Genomic DNA, 21,442 nt, shown 5'->3' with positions numbered 1-21,442 from the left:
GGCTGGCCTCCAACTCACAGAAATCCACCTGGCTCTGCCTCCCGAGTGCTGGGATTAAAGGCGTGCGCCACCACCGCCGGCGATGTATATTATTTTTATACTATTGTGTAGTGTGTATGAAGGAACTCTATGCTAATGGAACATTGTAGCACATTTTAATAATCATTCCAGACTATGCTGCTGGCATGTCTGAAATGACATCTCCTTATTGATTATCCATTTTAACATGTGTCTGTTAAGTTGGAAAACATATATATGCACACAAGTAGGAACACATTTCTCCCAATACCAAGCAAAGCTACCATTGGAATGGATTCTTCATTGACATCTAGATGTTACCTCAGTTCCCTTAGCCATAAAGGGAGGTTGATACTTACCAACTACCTCCCATTAAGGTGGAGAAAAGAAGTTAGTTGATGTAAAATGGTTTGTATATGAAAAGTGACATGTATAGACAGCATGCTTTCTTGTTTTACATTTGTTGTTTGTAATGAGTTTATTGCTTCTAGGATACTAAAAGGAAGTAGGTAATACGTTTTGAAAACAATGGGACAGAGAAAATGAATACGAGGCAGTCCTCTTGTCTCACTTTTACTTAGTAACCTGAGATTGTGAGAAAAAATGGTCCAAGAAAAGAAAAATATACATTACTTGGAGAGTTAAATGTCACAACATAACAGTAATTTAATGAAGGTTACTCCAAGGGAAGATCATGAGCATCAACATTTCTCTATGGACAGAGAGGCTTATAGCTGAGAAATCTACCAGGTTTCTTTAGTAATTGGCTGTTCTATGTAAATAATACAGGAATGTACACATCAAAAATGAAATTATAGAACATGTTCCTGGAACACATCCCAGGCAATAAATTATACTTGCCCTAGAAATATGTTGTTGAAATTTCTATTTGCTGCATCAATGAGTTGTCATGTGAAACAGAAATAAAAAAAAGAGAACAATGAATGTAATGTAGGCAAAAATTTTCATATCTTGGAGTTTATTTCAAACTAGAACTAAATATAAAAAATTAGCTTCTGTTGTGTGATATTTTGTTTGTGTTTTGACAAATAAAGCTTGCCTGGAAGGGTGAGGCTAGCCACTAGTTAACCATAGAAGCTGGGGAGTGGTGGCTTACACCTTTAATTCCAGCACTTGGGAGGTAGAGACACGAAGTGAAAAGGCAAGACAGGATCTTGGCTTTTTGGGTTGGAGGATCTGGAGAGGTAAGAAGTCACTGGTGGCTGTTCCCCTGCTTCTCTGATCTTTCAGGTTATTACCCCAATATCTGACTCCTGGTTTTTATTGATAAAACTAAATAGATTTACACTTCAAGCTTTACTGTAGCTTCTGTTCCTTCATATAATGTAATATTTCAGTTATTTGTAGGAACTGGGAGAAAGCCAAGCTCTTTGTATGAAGAATCTGTCTGTATTATGTTCTGCCTTCTATTTTAAAATTCTGAAGCAGTCTTATCCAGAGTCTTCATCTACCACAAATGTAATAATCAAAATTATTTTCCTCATCAAGGAGCTACTACACTTTACTGGGTAGTCTCAAATTTTTAAAGTAGACTTCAGTAGGCAACTAAAGCCTTTTGAATAACTGAAATATCTATTTATGTACAACAGTTATGAAAAACAATTGAGAAGTTGAAGTGATGTCAAAGTTTGTCAAACTCATTGATCAAATACTAAAAAACTTGATCTTATATAGAACACTGGTTTCTTGGAAGCGTTAATTTTAAGAATGACAGCTGATTTTTTTATTGTCTTAAGTAGGGTGAAACAATAAGTACAAAAGCTAATAAAAACTTTCCAAATTTAAACTAACATCTTGCAACACATTTATAAGTAAATAACCTTTTGTTGTAGAGGGCCATGGTCTCAGTATGTTACCCTTGCTGGCCTAGAATGTGCCAAGCATCATCGAAGCCTCCCCACCCCGCCAAGTGCTAGGGCTACATGACAGGTCTGTGTTGGCATGCCTTTCCTTGTCTTGTGTTTCTGAGTTCCTGAAAATATCACTTTGGCAAATGACGGTAAAATCCAGATTTTAGAGAAGAAAATCCAACCAGGGCACAGAGGAGTTGGTGTGATTCAAACTATCTTCAAAAACTAGTTCCTGTTTATAATGCAAGGAAGCAATTCATAAGCTAGGGGAATTTGGGCAATGTTAGGAAAATGATTCTGATAAGATTACATCCTTTTCATTGTTGCAGAATAATGGCCTGGACCATAATATGTACATGTGTATACTTCCTAATATATGCGTGATAATATTTCTTTAAATGAGAGCTATGTAAACAAGGAGCCATTCAGTAATGCAAGGATAATTTGTGTCACTTAAATTATAAAAAATAAATTATATTATTACAATATATCATATATAACATAAATAAAAAGTTAAGCAGACACTCTGGATGACAACACTACCTGGCTAGGAAATTGGTGTGTTAATTGCTTCTTTCTATACTTTTGGCTTCAGCTTTAATTTGGTTATAGAACTCTATAAGTGGGACATAATGCATATGGGACAGCCATTTTTCCTTATGGTGGGAACTCATGAGGTTAACACTAAAGGGGTAATGGGCACAAAGCAGGGAAGTAAACAGAAGACCAAAGCCTACTCCTCCCTTTCACAGAACAATTATTATTTATATGTACTTAGCCTTCCTAGCACCCAAGAAAATGTATTTTAAGTTCTACCACATTTACAGACTAGATCTGACGAGATCAGATATTAAGGAGTAACTGGATATTAGACATCTTGTGAGAACCAGTGTAGCAATGGCAAAGAGCACATTATGTGTCACAGTGTACATCATCTTGGCCCTGCCTTTTCAGCTGTGTTAAAGGCTGGTAGGATCTTCCTTGTATTTTCAGAGTACCTGGCAAGTTTTCAAGCCTAGAGGCTATGTATGAGCATAAGATCGGCACAGGTTATTGTTATTTACATACATAGGTTATTGTTATCTCTTCTAGAATACAGTCTTGTTCAAACTTGGACTGCATTCTTAATTTTCACTGTGATTAAACTTTTCCAAGAAGAAAATGCCATGATAATTTCTTTTCTTTTCTTTTCTTTGTTTCTTTGTTTCTTTGTTTCTTCCTTCCTTCCTTCCTTCCTTTCTTTCTTTGAGACAGGGTTTCTCTGTGTAGCTTTGTGCCTTTCCTCTGGCCTCGAACTCACAGAGATTCGCCTGGCTCTGCCTCCCAAGTGCTGGGAATAAAGGCATGCGCCACCACCGCCCGGTATGATAATTTCTTTTTAAATTAAGAATTCATTGTAGACTCCTGCTTTTTAAAATACCCTAACGTGCCTAAACAAAAATCTGGTTCTGAACTATAAATATCTAGCCTTAAGGACTTAAATAACTTCTCTAGAACTCTATTATTTCAGAGGGAAAATATGCCCATGCTATGTATATACTTGTGTCTAAGGAACCTCTACAATGAGTTTTTATGCCTTTCAGAGCAGTGCTCTCCAGAAAAGAAAAATCTTCCATGGAGTTTTGATTTAGCTTATTAATTTCCAATGGAAGTTTTAAGAAATGGAACCAGACAGGAAACAATGTTTCTGACAGAAATTTGGGGGCTGAGTCATTAAAAGAAATGTATTAGTGCAATTTAGTAAAAATCTTAGAAGTTTCCAATTGGTGTATAATTTTTTTCAGTTCCCACCAACTTTATTTGGTTATCTTCCTCACTCAGCCCACTCAGTTCAACTTACCTCTTTTGTCTAAAACAAGTGGCCTGTCAGAAGCAAAGCCCTGTAAAGGTTAAGCAAAGGTGTGTGTGTGTGTGTGTGTGTGTGTGTGTGTGTGTGTGTGTGTGTGTGTGTGTGTACTGGTCTCCTTCCAATATGCTTCTTGGTAAGTTTGGGTCAGATTTTCTTCAGGACAACTTTGAGTGTACTTCAGACCTAAAGTCCAAAAGTGTCTATTAAATGAAATTCACATGGTTATTGCCTTTCTATTTTTGGATTTTTCAGAATGTGCATAAAGAATTTTTGTGCCAAAAAATAAGAAATCCTGCAAACAAAAATATATAAAAACGTGGCATTTCATAAACCCCCTTTTTAGTAAATGCTCAAATTTCCTCTCCTCCAAAGAGAACTTGCTGACCAATGGCATTCAAGAGATAGAGCTTGCAGCATATGGCAAAGGTGGATGTGCTGGTGATAGGTGGGAAGCCTCCACATTAATAAAATTATTTCAGAATCCAAAGCAAATTCTCCATCTTTCCATTTCTTAATGACCACAGCTGGGTCTGGTGACTAACACCAAGGTTCAAAGGAAAACAGTGCCAGCAACGACAGATCAACAACAGCCAACTGAAGATGGTCATCGAAACGCTAACACAATGAATTCACCTGGACATGAGGTCTCTAACTCTGGCTCTCAACTCATTTTAGTACCTAGCACAAACCTTGAGTTTCCTTCCTTTGCACCGGACCCGGCACAGAAGGAATTAGTTCAGATGACTCCAGTCGTTTGAACCCTGGGCTCGCCAAGTCCTTCAGAAAATTAATAAAAATAAACTCTACCCATGTATCCGCATAAATTGCACGGTGAATTTGGTTAACAGAACCAGAATCTGGACTGAACCCTCAGTGCAAACTCATTTATACTCAAGCCTGACTATTCTTAAGCAGCCATTGGTCCTACCTTCTGAAATAAAGGCTTTCCTACTCCATATGCATTTTTAAGCATTCAATAATTACGTCTTTGAAAGCATTGATGTCCCGGGTGCTAGCCTTTGTTCAAAGTTCTTCAGACACTATGAATGGCTAAGGGAAACCTTCTCCAGGACGGTGTTTCTCAACCTGCCTCACCCTACAGCTCCTGCTAATTAAGGTTGCTCTCTGTCGCACTTCCACATTTCCCAATATGAGACTAATCTGTCCAGGCGAGGGCTCGCAAACACAAATGAATGTCATGAGTTATGGATCCAGTAAAATAATAACAATAAAAAAAAAGACCTGATGATGGACTAAATTTCCCATTTTCAGTTGAAGAAGAAAATGTGAAATCCGAACAAGATGCGAAGAAAACAAAAGACAACCTTTCACAGGAACGGCCTCTCAACATTTCCTCATCTTTGTGATAAAGCAATAAACACGGTGGGGTACCGTACTCACTATAGAGTGCAGCCCTGGGAGGGTTTTCTCTTGAGATGGCACAAAGACACTCTAAAGATGAACAAGAAGCATTGCCCCTAATGAGGATTAGTTGAGAGGTGTAAATCGACAGCACAAGATTAGGAATGTTTGACGTGGTTTATCTGAGTGTTAAAGGTGCAGTACCCATTTCTGAAGGCTTAAGCAAATAAATAGTCTAGGTATTCTATTGTTTCTGTTCTATGACTTCTCTTATTGCTTACCAAGAAAAGTTTGCATTGGATTTTTCCATGGCAAGTTTTTGAGTCATCTTTGTGCTAGAACCAATTTTTTTTTTTTTTTTCGTTTTTCGAGACAGGGTTTCTCTGTGTAGCTTTGCGCCTTTCCTGGAACTCACTCTGTAGCCCAGACTGGCCTCCAACTCACAGAGATCCGCCTGGCTCTGCCTCCCAAGTGCCGGGATGAAAGGCATGCGCCGCCACCACCACCGCCCGGCCCAATATTCTTAATAACGTGTTTGAACAGGCTCCAATAATGGCATGCCAAACAGCATGCTTGGAAGAGGAGCAATCGCCTAAGTGGTGGTGACATTGCTGTTCTCTCAGCATCATTGTTTTCTTACCTTCTATGGTATTAGCTAAAAAGATACGACTTGACGGAGTACAGGGGCTCCCTGAGAGGGACCTGTACTAAAAAGATCCCCCCTCCAAAAAAAAAAAAAAAAAAAAGCAATTCTCAGTGAATATTAGTGTTGAAATGAATGTTTAGATGGGACAAATTTAAGATTTTGTATAACAAACTTTGGGGGAAGTACTGGGCATTGGACCCAGGGTCTAGCATATGTTAAGCACATATCACTACCACTGAACTACAGCCCTAGCCCTTGGTATATCAAGCATTTTAGAGATTCATTAGACATGCCCCATAGAGAACTCTGCAGCTTTTTTTTTTTTTAATTGAGGTTTTTAGACTATTTGTGATTGATCTCTGAAGCTGTCTGTAAAGAAGGAGGGTCTGCTACACCTTTGACTCCAGGCTCGTGTGTTCATGAACAACAAAGGGCGAGGGATGGAAATAGATACCAAGACGGGCAAGAGAAGACGGAGGAGACAAGAGTGACGGAGGTGACAGGGAACAGCTAGTTTCCCAGCACAGACACCAATAGACAGGTAGCTTTGACACTGTACCTAGAGAGGCTGCCCTCAGCGGCCAGGCCCTGGGAGTCATCGAGGACATTAGGTTCACTGCAGGAGGGGTAGGGAGATGAAGCATTTAGGGAAAGAAAATGCAGAAAGAAAAAATAAAAAGAGGAAAAAAAGAAAAGGGGAAGGGGAAAAAAGGCATGCAATTTTCTGTTTCCAAGAACTGAAAATAAATTTAACAGAACAAGGAAGGAAAAGGAGACAGTCAACCATTTCACCTTGTGCTGGGTTTGTCAAGACATAGGACTCAAGGCAATGGGGGAAGGAAAGACCAGATGGGTTCAGCTCTCAGAGGAGTGGTCTGTTTATTGGTCAAGAGTTAAAATGAGCTCCAAATGGACACATGAGCTCTGAAATGCATTGAAGAGTAGATCTGTAGAAGATGAATCTATGATTTCTTTGATAGCCACTTGGCTAGGTGGTTATTTTTAACATATCTTATGGACACAGTATTTCAATGACCAGACCCCACATTTTCTTGTACATCCTAACATTACTACACAGAAACCACTTACCATAAATAGCCACAACCAAAGTCTGGAAGCTGATGCCATTAAGAAAAGCAAAGAAAGAGCCCAACTTCCCCTGCTAATTTTGCAATGAAAATATCAGTAAGCAAATGGAAGGTGTCTTCAAAACATTACAAAGAACTCACATTTACCTCCCTGTTCTATACTCTCTACTGACTGAATAGTAAATGCAACGGAAGCCTGCCAGTTGGTGAGTGAAGCACAGTTTATCCACTTACTGGAATATAGTTGAGCTGATATTTGTGAGCATAAGCTGTGCTATATTTTATTGACTTTCCCCTCAGGTCTAGCACTGAGCTAGGCAACCATAAAGCATTCGATATTTACGTATTAAATTATATATAGTTAAGCATCACAAAACTGAAGAGACTATTACAAAAGATCTGAGTGTAAAACTAGTCTCTGTCCCCAGGAAGGGGATAATTTTTTGGTAATGGACAAAGAGAGTGTTCCCTTCTCCAATTTTCTAAAATATAATCCAAGAACAAAGTGATGCCTTATAATATATTCCTTTTAACTTCTGGGATATGTTTATACTAGATAAAATTTCTCCTTGCAAATAAATTTATCTATTATTTATACACATGGAAAAAGAATTAGTAGTTTGACTTATTTTGAATAGATCAAAACCTCTAATTAAAATTTATATTATTCTAAATACAAACATGTGGACAACTAACAATTAAGAATAAATTAATAGTTATCAACATTAATTGTTTATGTTACTTTTTTGGGACACATTTGGCTCTTTGGTTACATATTTTTTTCATACTTTTTTGTGCAAAGGGAAATTATCAAATATTAATTTGCACGAACTACTTATTGAGTGGTTTGGGTACAGTATATTCCTGTATATAAACCAGTTTAATTTGAACACAGTCATATATCTCTATTGATATTACGTTCTATGTGTGAATTGTACTAGAGTGAGTGCATTAAAAATAACAGCAGCTAGGGATATAGCTCAGTGACATAGCATACATAAGGCTATATTGCAAAAGTATAAATAACACACTAAAAATCAGGCAATACCAATTCTTGGAAAGAATACAGTTCTTGAAATGAAAATAGTAGTTGTTCAAAAACTAGATTAACTCTATGTCAGATCATTTTTTGTATTATAATTTTATTTAAAAATATGTAGAATTCAAGTATGAGTGTTTATTTAAATATAAATTTAAGTTTTAATTATGTAAGTGGTGTATTCTAATTTCCCCAAATATAAAACGTTTAAAAACTAAGAGCCCCCAAATGTACTTTTTAAATTACATTCTTAAATGGCAGAGAACACCAAAGGAAACACTTTAAATGGTTTAGTCATTAAATCTTAGAGCTTTTGATATAGAAGTATTAGATCACTTAGCATAAGGTCAACTTAACACAAATACTGTTCTAAGCTAACTTTTATATGGATTGGGGTGCATTAACTTCAGATCATTTTAGCTTACTTCAGCACATAGCTGGAGAAATTGTGGACTGTATTTAAGTGTCCCACTCATGGTCCACAGTGTCAGAGGTACATTTTTCGCTTAGTGAAGTGTTCCTACTTGCAGAACATCAACTGCAGAAGGGCTAAACTTCCAGAGTATCAAGTAAACTAGTCCACTCTTACCAAATACTCATTATCTTGCCTGATGATAAATATGACATATAAGGATGGCTTTGACCAGAAGAAAAGGATTATATTTCTATTTATGGATGTCTCAATATAAAAATACTTCGACCTGCAGGTGTGATCTCACTTCAAAGCCTGGCTTGGAAATCTATAGCAATTACCCACGGGAACCTACATGGAAGTGCTTTCTTGAACAATTTCTCTAGAAACATGACCCATGCTTGCTTCTCCTTCCTTTTTTATAGGATAATTTAAATGTATTTTCAGAATTCTTTTTGCCCCCCAAGTGCAGAGTATAAGACAGTTATAGCCCTTTACCTTTGACTGGGTAACATGCCCACCTCAGCCTGAGGTGCAGACATGCTGGAGACGTGGCTGGAGAATCTCCTCCTTCCGAGGGTACCCAGGAGACAAGCTTCCTGTTCACTTACCACACTGGGCATGCTTACAGAGTCATCTGAAAGTGTGAAGGAATCATTGTTACAAAACCACGATGCCTATCAGAAAACTACAACCAAAGCTGTACTTGAGTTCTATGTCTGACATGGGTACAATCTCAGAGCTGTCTCTAAAGTAAAACAATTATAGTCATCTTTGTGTAAACCAACACCACAAGTGAACCAATGATAATTCTTCATGTCTACACACTTCCTATCTGTCCCTCACACTAGAGGAGCCTTCACAAAACACATGTGAACTTCTTACTTACAAAAGCAAATAAGAAGAAATCAATGTGTACCCACAAATTAAAGATTTCAGAAAAGCTAGACTGTGCATACATGTTTAAAGACTATTGCAGGAATAGTTCAATTGGGAGTTTGTTTTTTAATAAGTCAATTACATTTCCTTGACATTATAAAGCTACTCAGTTCAGTTAATGATTTTTTTTTTTTTTTGAGCTGAGGATCGAACCCAGGGCCTTGCGCTGGCTAGGCAAGCGCTCTACCACTGAGCTAAATCCCCAACTCACTTAATGATTTATAGCTTGCTGTGGGAAGCAATATTTCAAGAAAAAATATTTGAAAACTGTAACATCCTGAAATAAGTGCTTGTTCTAATCTAAATTTTAAGTTTTAAAGAGGCCTTCCTTCCCTGCAGAGGCAGAAGTTAATGCACCCCAATCCATATGAAAGTTAGCTTAGAACAGTGTTTGTGTTAAGTTGACCTTATGCTAAGTGATCTAATACTGTCTGTTACTAAACCACATAAGCTTCAATAAACAAATTGTGTTTTTGCAAATGTATGCTACCATGAAAGGTCATCTGATACTATTTAGAATATTCTAAGTGATATATCTAATATAAAATTTCAGATAAGATCATAAACATGAATACTGCTATGAATTTTAATTTGTTATAAGTGATTTGAACTGAGTCTTGACATATTGCCTTTGTAGTATGTTTACAAAGAAGTTAAAAATATGGAAAACATGATGGAACACATTTAGCTATTTCTACAAAAGCCTTTCCTAGATTCTCTTTGATTGTCCTTTGAACTCATGTGTCTTAACATCTCTATAGCATTTGTTTGCTCATTAGTCATATGTTTTCTTCTATTATGCCTTTTAAGTGCTATCTATAAATGCCATCTTCTCTACAAGATTACTTCTAATACCATAGAGGACGGAGACTATGTCTTTCTAATTTTTTTTGTTTTACACCTGATAAGTCTTAATATGAGCTTCTATGATTGGAAAAATGGTTTCAATTAAAGCAGTTCATCATCTTGCTTTCATACCCCTTTCCATATAAACTAATGTTCACCCACATCAGAGCCACAATGCACCCCTTATTAACAGCCTCAATTTCTTTGAGATAACTGTGATATCTGAGAAAGATATTAGCAAAAGACTACATGCCTTCTGACACCCCCTCCCACTATATGAATGTTGGAGTCTGTCGATGACGTCTGTTTAAGTCTTTTCTACGTTTCTCCCATAACTCCTTCCTACTGTCCAGGCCATGTACTCATTCAAGAAGTTACCCGAGAATAGACTTAGTCCCAGGAATCATAGGGGGCATTATTTCCTATCATTAAAAAATGTTAGTAGATACTATTTCATACATTAAAGAAAAGTAGAATTCACTTTATGTTTTGAACTGGTATCAAGGCTTACTGTTTATTGTAAACTGCTCAATTTTGGTATTAGAATACAGTCAGTGGTAGCAGAGTACTTGACAGTACCTTGTAGACATGAAACCCCAAGTTTAGCCCCCAGCACCACTAATCCTTAGCACTACCAAATTAAATAAGAAGCACACTTTTGAACTAAAGTGTCAGGGACCCAGTGTGCTGGTGCATGATTGAGCCTGTAATTCCAGCTGTCAGAAGGAACAGAAACTTCAAGGTTATCCTCAGCAATGTAGGGGATGCAAGGCCAGCCTGGGATAGATGAGACTCTGTCCCAAATAAATAAGTAAAGAAAAATTTAAAAGCAAACTCCTCATCCTTATCTCTTACACTGAGCTTTCTTGGTCAATATTTCATAAGAGTTGATCTGCAACTATGGAGGTATGTCCATGAGCAGTGGCCAGGTGTCTAGTGACAAGTTGTTTATGATTGCCACCTTACATGACCCCCAAACTAAATCTGGAAATATTGGTGAAAAGTATTTTAACAAAGCACAGATTTCTTTTTCCATCTTATATGCCTAATTGCAGGGAGATATTAAAATGTTTTCATTTATTTTAGTTAATTAAAATTCTAATCTCCATTTCCATTTCTTCTACTTTGTTTAGTTCAGAGAGGGGCCTTTTGTGGGTTTTGTTTGGTTTAGAGGGGCTCTTATATTTCCTTCTCATCTTTAAAGGTACAACTCTTCAATAAGCATTATGTCAAAGCATCTCAAAAACACAAGTGGAAAGTAATCAAGGCAATTTAAGAAGCCGCTTACATGGCAGAGACATTTAATGGAAATTTATTCTTACGTACTCTCCTCATCCTCCTCGTCAGTCCGACTCAGGGTGTCTTGAGAAGCTTGTTGGGATGGTTCACTGTCTTGCTCCCAGACAGTGCCTGTGCCTGTGTTGGAGCGGGACATGGTGGCTAGGCTCAGGCGGTAGGCAGAGGTAGACGTGCCCACAGTGCTGATGGATGTCTTTCCTTGATAGGCTGGGAGTTGAGATACCAAAGGAAATGGGTGGTGAGATCATCAAAAACGGAAATGTTTGCTTCAAAGTGCTCCTGACTTTTTGTTTTTAAAGTGTAACTAGTGTGTCCCAGACTAAGGAGTTTTAAGACAAAGTCATATAAGAATTTGAAGGGGGGGGGCAGTATTGGCCACTGGTGTACTCTAAGTGAATAGCTTCCTTACAGGGGCCTGAGGTCCCAAGCAAGGGAAAGGCTTTTGCAGTTTTTTTCTCTTCGTGTATTTATTTTTCATTTGCTGAGGCTAGTAGAACACCAACGAACTTGAATTGCTGCTTCCAAAGCCTTGGTTTTATTACCACAGTGTGTGCATTGCCCACACAAGTATACTGTAATAATGAGAAAATTGGTATCTTTCATATAAACCTAAACTCAAAATCAGGATGCAATGCCAAAGAGTTCCCATTTTCCTTTTCTGGAGACTGAAGCATTAGAACCTTCTCAGCTCTGTGGCAGATGATTCCATCAGATTCAGCCGAATCTCCGAATGGTCATGTGCAAACATCACCAAGGTTGCACTTTTAACATTTGTGATTTGAGCATCTTGCAAACAACAGTAAACACTTTAGAAAGCAAATAAATCCCCAGTCTTTTACCCATGGGTGATGAGTGCCCTCTGATGGTAGACTGGGATTTAATTTTCTCATTCAGGACTCTGCTGTCCTAGAACTGCTGAGTAAGCAGTGAGGACTTGAGGAAAATCAAATGGTTAAAAGTACCTTCCTCTTGTCAACTCTACTTAGCTCCTCCCCATTCCAATTTGTGCAACTTTAAGAAGGTTTAGAATCCACAACATATACCTAGTGTAAAATCACCTCGCTGGCTTCATTATGTCTGTATATAAACTAATCCTCTGAGTGTCAATTTCCTCCTTTTTAAAATTGGGCTTTGAATGATACATTTTACAGATGCTCGCATGGGTTAAAGGAAATAACACCTGTGAAGTTATAACAGATGCTCAGTGAAGTGAATCCTTCTATCAAAAAGGGGAATGAAAGAGTGTAAACACCCTTTCCCCTTATTAAATATGTAAGTGCTTAAATACTAAAAAAGAGTGTTTAAAAATATTCAGGAGAATGTAACCAAATTCCCGTGACAGCCCTTGATTTTTGTTTTAGTGTTAGACGTAATCTCTTGGTCTAGTATATCAAGACAGCTAGTTCAGACATGGTCCCTCAAAGAGCAGTGATCTGGGCAGAGGTTGTGTATCCCAACTGTCAGACTCAAGAGACACCCTTCACGCTTACCTGATCCACTGTGGACGGCCTCTTTCAGAATTTTCAGTTCACTGTTGAATTCAGCAATGAGCGAGCTCTTGCATAAAGGGCGGGGGATGAAGCGCCGCTCTAGCTGGTCAGCAATATGTTGTCGGGCATTAAGTTCTTCATGGTTCTCTGCTGGTTGGGCCAGTAGCTAAAAGGAAGGCATTTCATCCTCAGGACCCCAATTTCCCCATCTGTGAACTGGGCTAACTGTGATGCTGACCCACTTCATAGATAGAGGAAGAAAAAGAAGGCGATGCGCAAGAAACAGTGGTACCCCAGCACAGCACGGTGCCATTGAGTAGTGTCTCTGCCCCAAGGAACTGGGGCAGGAGAAGAACTAAAGAATAGATAAATACCGGGAATCATGAAGGGGAAAAGGAGCATTAACTTAACTGTCTTTTTTTTTTTTTTTTTTTTTCATTTTTTTAAATAGATTTCAGATGATGTTACTAACCTGGGAGAACATTCTCCAGAACATTTCACAGGGCCAGTTTTTCTCCTTTCTTTAAAAGGACAGGGTGATGAATGGGATGAGAATAAGTTTGGCATACTGTAGTAGGTGAGAAGGTGCTCTGAATGTGAAATACTCTCCGGATGCTTGCTTGGGGATCCTTGCTCATCAAGCACGGTGCTAATAGTTCTGCTAACTGGCCGCGTGGCATGTATGTGTCCTGTATACCGCCTTGCTGCACTTCGCCCCACTCCCCCCATCTCCCAGCACTCCTGCCTTAGAAGAAAACTGCAAGTTCACCTTGCATTGGATGAAAGGGCGCAAGAGTACGAAGATGGGTATCCGGGTGCGCACGATGAAGTCGAGGAAGTCCCACAGGGCTAGGCCGCCCACCTTCCGCAGAGCCATCTCCTTCACCTGCAGGCTCAGCCAGTACCACTGGCTTCCCAGCTGCCTCTCGAAGCAGACAAGAATAACCTTCAGGGCTTCACAGCAGGAAAAGAGAAAAAGATCCTGAGGGCTTGTGCTTCAGAGGAATCCTGCCCATAGCCATTGCTTGTGTACGCGGGACAATTTCTAATTGATTAAACTCCGTGGTTCTAGAAACTTAACACGCACCCTTGAGCCAGTATTCCAGACACACAGATAAAGGTATTTTGATGTGGGTTAGAACACAGTTTTATTAAGTGCATTGACAGTTCCCATTTTGGAAAAGCAAAAGCAAAAACAAAAACAATGGGGTAAGGTAGGTAGTCCACTGAACTAAAGAGGCAGTTGTGTGTGTTACTAATGCTTTATGGCCCATCATCTTTGGCTTTATGGAATCATCAACATATTACTTTTATCCCTAGCTAAAACATGCCAAAATAGCCTGATCAAGGAAGAAAAATAGGTAACACCTTCATTCAAAAGGCAGAAAGTGGAATGGAATGAAAACATTTCTTCGAGGGTTTTTAATCCCTGGTCTTACATAAAGAACTCCCATTCCCCACCATCTTCTGTGTTTCCTGACTTCACGGATACTTCTCTGCCAGCCTGAATTTTGTTTGAGCCGAATTTCTTATGCCTTGGGCAACTGAGTGCCCATCAGGTCAGGTCCTGTGTATACACATTTTTTTTCTTTCTTTGTTTTCAGGTCATAGTAAATGATGACTTTTACATACACACCCCTTCAGAATACTTCTTAAACACTCCATTTCCCATACTCCAAACTCCAAGGACCTGTTTGATTCCATGAGTTTGTGCTTGTCAAAAGTTTGTGCTCACGCACGCGCTCTCTCTCACCAACATTCACTTTGGTGAATGAAAAAAATATCAGGTGAGATGTCCTTTTTTTTTTTTTTTGAGACAGGGTTTCTCTGTGCAGCTTCTTATTGGGTTCCCACTGTCGTGCTCTTTATTCTTGGTGTCAGTAAATGAGTGGCCTTTTCTCCCTGGTCTACCTCTTTCAAGGATGATTAGTGGCCCTCTATTACCACATAGGAAGGCAACACTTTAAGGTGGGGATGAGGTCATGGGGAAGTAGAAGTGTACATGGGCAGATGAATTGGAAGTTTGTTGGAATAGGGGGGCTGTCCTCTCATGATTAAAGATCAAGATGGAAATGTAAAGACATTGTTAGGGCAGAATAAGACAGCTAGCTGAGAAAATAATGTCCTGCAAGGCCACCAAGTCCTGTTGCAGAGGAGGTTGACTGTCATCTCCAAGGGCTTTATTTACACAGATAACAGACCAATGGGAAGCACAGTATATACTACCTCACAGTAGCTATCAAATTTGAGAGATTGTACTGTCAATCAGAAAGAGGCAATCCTTCCTGTAGACCCCTTCTTTATATACTCTAGGCATTATATGCAAACAACCAAGTAATTCAGATACTGCGTAAATGAAAATACTCTTTGTCTTTTGATGTATATTTACTGAAGTAAACCAGCCTTGCAAGAGTGTTTCTTTAAATACCTTCTGAGCCAAGACAGATCATGGTAAGTACATCCATGGGGACCAGAAAAGAGGAGGCAGGGAGAAGAGACTCACCCAAATATGCTGCCTGGCTGGTGGACTCGGCCAGCCCTTCCTTGCGCAAGTCTTTGCCTGCATCCCCAGGGGTGGAGCAGTGGGCAGGGGAGCTCTCCAGCATGAAGTTCTTGCTCCTAGATGTGCTGATGATCCGAGGGGGCAGGAGCACATTAATGACAGTCTGCAGCAGTAGCTGTACCTCGGGCTGCTCTAGCCATGGGCTATCTGAAGTGCATTTTGGGAAAGGAAGGAGAAAGCATAACAATCACAAGGCAGACCTTCCATGTTATACACTGAGCAATGCAACTTCTTCCAGTTCCAAGCCAGAACACACAGAAATGTGGGCATTTCCCACCAAGTACTGTTTCTTCCATGGACAATACAGTGTTATTGGCACCCAGATCTCCTGCTTACCAGTTCATTCTCTTTTCTTTTGGTAAATACTTAGAATGTACTGACCTTACATCTGAGATATGCTTTTCCTAAAAGAAAGACCCCCTTAAGATTATGTTGGATTAAAAAAGAAGAATTAAAAGGTTTTTTAGAAACAAAAAAAGAAGAAGGAGGAGGAGGAGGAAGAAGAGTAATGAAAATGTATGGACAATTAGCAGCTGCAGGATTTCTGTTAACCACAGAATATAGAATATAACCATATTATAGTCCAGTCACCCATCAATTCTCAGTGTATTGAACTTGAACTCATTAACATTTTCTGAACTTAACTGAAACAATGTACTCTGCCCTCTGCTGTCCTGAAATAATTTTAAATAGGATATTTCTTCTAAGAAGTAGAGCAGAGAAACTCTTGTCTCAGGTCAGTTAAACCAAATAAAACTCCTGTTTCCCCAACCCCTGCTTAGACCATTTAGGTCTATTTCAACTGATGAGTTTCACGGGGAGAAGGAAGACTAGAAACAACACCCTGGTAGTTAGAAAGCACAACAACAATGATATGTTTCCTTTAGTTAAATTAATCAGACCTTTGCTTCCAGATCCTACTGTGAGCACAAATGGGATGAGCAGATTTAAAAGCATCCCCTCCCTTCGCTCTTGATTGGTGAATGGGGAGATCACATGGCTTAAAGGGAAATCTTCTTTTAAAGCCTGTGCAGCAATAATAGAGAAAAAAAAGATTAATTGACCACGGCGCCCATTGTGTGCATGTGTTTCTACAGAGTGTGTCGGCGAAGGTGCCTCCCCTCTGGCTGCACCTGTAAACTATGAGTTCAAGTGTCTTCTTTGTGGCATATGAAGTTTGACCCACACTGATGCTTTACCATTGGCTTCATATAACAGAGCCACATTCCTAAAAAGACATTAATAGCTTAGGCATTAAGTGAAGAAGTTTAATATAAGACCCACCTCCTTTCCCCATGCTAATTTTCTCCACGTGTCTACCCAGGAAAATGAAGAAAATGACAATTTGGCACTTGCTCCATTTGGGGTTATTTAAAAGTTCTTTAACCCCTGCCTAGGCCTTCTTCAGGCCAGGAAGCGTGAAAAGGAAGTGATGTTTGGAAACCGGTTAGTAAGGTGTCTACAGCAGTGCCATCTTCCACTTTAGCACAGTAACCACCATTCTTCACATGCTTTGTACATCTACCCATTCTCCGGATGGTAAGAGGCCTGATTATCAGATAATGGGTAGGTCAGTTATGCTTTTATATCCGACGTATTCCTTCTGTTGATCACAGAGCTTTAAAACTGGGTGACACAGAGAGAAACAGTCAGGGAAATTAGGATTCTCTACCTCTGTTAATAAAGTGGGATACTTGTATATGTGTTTAAAATAATGTTCAACTCACAATCACCAAAGAGAATAAAGATGTTCAAAGTCTGGTAGTAACGTGTGAAAGAATTTTAGAATGCAATTCTTTCTGAAAAGAATTTTAAACCAGATTTTGAATACTATTGCCTCTTTTGATTAACAATTGTGAGCTGGTTACCCATAAACCATTCGTTTGCACATGGCTTAAATGACCACAGCGGTTCCTGTGGTTGCACCAGGACTAAATGACTCTGCTATTTTTGAGATCTCAAGAAGAATTACAGAAGCACAACTTAGGGCCATGCTCAGGGCTGAAGCTCCAAACCTATGAAGGTTTGGAGGGGTTCACACTTCTGGTTCACAGATTTTGCCCAGCCTTTGCAGAAAGAGAAAGAGAGAGCACCACGATGTGGAGCCTCCGCCAGCAACTGAATGAGCGTGACAAACAGGTAAGGCAGTCACACCTGTATCTGCAATGCTACAAGCCGGACAACAGCTGTGCTGAAGGGCAGAGGTGGTGAGAGATAAGGGCTGAGATGAAGAAGGGGTAATCCATCAGCAACACTGGAAGGTCCTACCACTCCCATCACCTGAAATACAAACAGAGCACATGACCAGCCTTGACCATTGCAATTTCATGCAACTGTAGCAAAGGAGTCTCATTCACTGATAACAATATTAACAAAATTGAAGGTTGGGCATGTTATTTTCAGACTTTTCTTTTTCTACGCCCTCTAAGGCATGTAATGTCTGGAGTCGGGTCGATCATTATATTGGATTCAGCCAAGGTTTTGTAGAATGTTGTTTATAGCTAGCTAGCTATGTAGGTAATGAGAGATGAACTAAAAAAAAAAAAAAACTATTCTAATTGGGAGACTGGACACTTACTTGTGGATTCAAAGGAGTGCAGTCAACATTCTTTGATGGGCGAATACTGACAACAATGGTGATGATCACAGCTCTATGTGCACTAGGCATTCCAGCCACACACTTGTTGCCCAACTAGTTAAGCAGCAGATCCTACTGGATGGTATGCTCTAACACGGTTTTCACACATTGTACAAAACCTTGTCAGGACCAGACTCTAGATATTACATAAAAGGTGAGAATAATTTTTCTTTGCATAAATCCTAAACTGGCCAACCCATGGTGTTATTTGGCCCTTAAAAAAATGTAAAAGAAAGCCTTCTTTGTGTTTTAAGGTTCCCCTCCCCAAACTATGTCAACTTTTAGCCAATTGTGCAGACTCCAACACCCCACTCTCCAACTGGCAGCCCTCAACTCTCAACGCAACTTGGAGGTTGATTGTCAAGGTAGTGCGTGGGAAGCAGGCATTCCAACATCCCGCCTTGGCAGGGATGGGCCCCTGTATCTCCCATGTACCACTTTGAAATGTACCTCACTGTTTTCAGTGTCACCTGAGCCATCTGTTTTCATAGGTCAGTAAGGGGCACAAAGTGGTTGACCTGTAAATCTTCAGTTTAGAGAAATCAATAGCAGAGTTAAACTGTGCAAAGTTTCATAAGGTTGCCACTTGGCTACTCACCAGATTGACACAGACATTGATCAGTGACCTAAGGTGAGGCAGGAAGGATATGATTGGCTGCCTCTGAAGTGTCAAACAAACCCCTTCAATCAAACTGCTGGCAGGCTCCCACTCAACCTGTCGCCTGGAATACAATATAGGAGCCATTAGCGCCCTGGCTCCCTTCTGGAGACAGTCTGAAACAAGTGAACTAGACAGTGATCCTGGCATCAGCTAAGACAGGATGTGTGCTGAGACAACAGAGTGCTCCACACGGGATGACATTTACCCATGGTGTTCCAAAAGTACAGAGCACACTGGGAGAGGAAGAAGGTACCGAAAACGCAGCAGAGGCACGCACACTCCTGCCCAACCGACTAATGAGACAAAAATCTATTGAAGAAAAAACAGAGATGATGAATGGGTCACATTATAAGGTCCCTCTGATGTCACTTTTGAGAGGAGTCCTATACTATTCTTTCAGGAGACATGAGAAATCTTCCAGTAGAACAGATCTGCCCCCCAGCTGCAGTCTGAGATCTATGTATCAGACTATGCTTGATACAGTCAACTTTCACACTAGGCTACTAGTGGGATTTATATGGATGGCTTAAGTCCGGTCAAAAAGATGAAATTTGAGGAAATTGGTCTAGAGAGCTCTCTTTGTCTCATAGGAAATGATGTCTTGGATTATCTTCTGTGGTAGTACAGATGGTGGAGCATACAATTCAATCAGAATAATACAGTATATTTCTGTATTAACAATGAATCTACTCTGTGACTGTCTCAGTCCCCATGATTCCAAAATAATCTCCTTTGATTTGGAAATTATTTCTAAGCCTACATTTCCTATGAAACTGCAGCCTGTACAAAGAGTGGAGATGTATCACAAGTGGGAAAACACTGACATTCTGGATGCCAGAAGTGCCCAAGTAACCCCCTAGCTCGGCTTTAGACAACACTTTGTGTGTTGAACTGAGGTCACATGAACAGGTTAAAGACAAATCAACTGTATATTACATCATCCTTCCCAGGAAAATCTCCCATAGCTGACCACATCTGTGAATGAATCCAAAATTTCCTTTGGAGAGGTATTGTCATTTATAACAGGTTTAACTGTATGTCAAATGAACCATTTTATGGAGATGTTTAACATCTTCAAAGTCAGAGTACTTAAGAAAAATAATTTATTTTGACACACACTCATAAGAAATTTATAAATGTTTGATTAGCCATTTACCAGCAGATGCTGGTAATGTTTTACTGCGACCACTAAAGAAATAATGCTTAAGAACGGGCATCTCTATGCCACTGAAGCAAATGACCTTGATATAGTCTTGACATTCAGCACCATGGTACAAAAGGTTATAAGAACCAGCAGCCTGAGATGGTCCAATTTTGCTTTTCTGTGACTCATGGTGGCATAAATGTGCAGAGTGCTGGCTAATATCTGTAAAACATCTGGCAAACTCAACCTTAAGTACCATGGTCTGAGGCAAAGTTGATTAGATTTTGAGTTTAGTTTTAAGATTTATTTCTTTTTATTGTGTATACAGAAGAGGGGCGCCAGATCTTATTACAGATGGTTGTGAGCCACCATGTGGGTGCTGGGAATTGAACTCAGGACCTCTGGAAGAGTGGATAGTGCTCTTAACCTCTGAGCCATCTCTCCAGCCTGAGTTTAGTTTTAAAGGAGAGAAAAAGCTCTCTCATTCATCCAAATTTGAAATTTCCATTTTAGTGGGTTTGTGAATTATACCACCTACTCACTATGACTATAGTTTCCACACTTGGTTCCTGTCTCCAGAAAGGCTAGTGTGGAGGCATCTGCTCATTGGAAGGGATGAGTGGATGTTTCTCAGGCTGCTGAGAGGTTACTAGGATTGTGCTCATTTAGAACTCCATTGAATAAGGTGAAAGTTAGGGTTTGTTATCAATGCTGTGACCTTCTTAGCTGCAGTTTAGCTGATAGTTATAAAACTTGAATTTTTTTAAAATCTTACTATGTACCAAAATAGAATAACTTACTATATTAAATGTAGCACTTTTAGCATTAAATTAATGCTTCTTCTCTTTGTTGTGGCTATTTGTAAGGCATACTCTCTCTTACTTCAAGAATTAGAGATTGTTGAGTTCTAATTGGACTTCTTCATTGCATCTGATGAAGAACTGAGAATGGACAGACACTTCCTCAAGAGAAGCACATATATTCCTAAAGAAATGTTATTTCTTCAAAAAAAAAAATTTTGCTACTGGGGAATTTACATTCTCAATTGTCTGTGCACAAATACCACCAGAAAACTTCTGCCTCATTTATTTAACTACCGAGTGACCTACTATGTTTAAGATGGAAAATTTCTAACTGTGTGCTCTATAATATCTGATCAGGAGGCCTCCTCACCTCAGGGTAGGCATCTTATGGATTTTGTTGAACATTCTATCCAATCTCTTTAGAATGAGGATAAGGGCTGGCCTCACTGCCTCTGCTGACCAGTCGGTAATAGGCAGCATCTCCATAATGTAGCGCCGAAGGCCTCGGCTCTCCATTGTCTGGGTGTCGTACGGTGCCAGCTTCAGAAGGGAGTGTGCAATTTCTGCCAGCCTAAAATCATTTTTAGAAATAATGAGCAGAAAATACCACAGTAGAAATATTTATACACAGCATCATGCTGATCACCTCATGCTAATCAAAACACCAACTTCCGAACTAAGAAGTCCTCTCCAACACCCTCTGTCCCTCTGTTCTTCTCATATATATCAATACAACGATACTTGCACACACAGAGTCATGGAGAATCATGGAAT

The 21,442-nt window shown here is 39.5% G+C and overlaps 1 protein-coding gene across 1 annotated transcript in view; it reads right to left on the bottom strand.

The window, feature by feature from the left end:
- Positions 1–21,442, bottom strand: part of Unc80 (unc-80 homolog, NALCN channel complex subunit) — a 183,769-nt gene that overhangs the window by 8,253 nt on the left and 154,074 nt on the right. The window contains 10 exon segments of the mRNA XM_036172708.1: positions 6,306–6,362; positions 8,784–8,922; positions 11,397–11,576; positions 12,860–13,025; positions 13,629–13,813; positions 15,363–15,569; positions 16,325–16,448; positions 17,577–17,702; positions 18,659–18,782; positions 21,039–21,239. Of these exon segments, the coding sequence (XP_036028601.1) occupies positions 6,306–6,362; positions 8,784–8,922; positions 11,397–11,576; positions 12,860–13,025; positions 13,629–13,813; positions 15,363–15,569; positions 16,325–16,448; positions 17,577–17,702; positions 18,659–18,782; positions 21,039–21,239 (1,509 nt within the window).

The sequence above is a fragment of the Onychomys torridus genome, chromosome 23 (genome assembly GCF_903995425.1).
Source record: "Onychomys torridus chromosome 23, mOncTor1.1, whole genome shotgun sequence".
In the NCBI taxonomy this organism is placed as follows: Eukaryota; Metazoa; Chordata; class Mammalia; order Rodentia; family Cricetidae; genus Onychomys; species Onychomys torridus.
The sequence above is the reverse complement of the archived record's forward strand: the minus strand, read 5'-3'. Positions and strand labels throughout refer to the sequence as shown.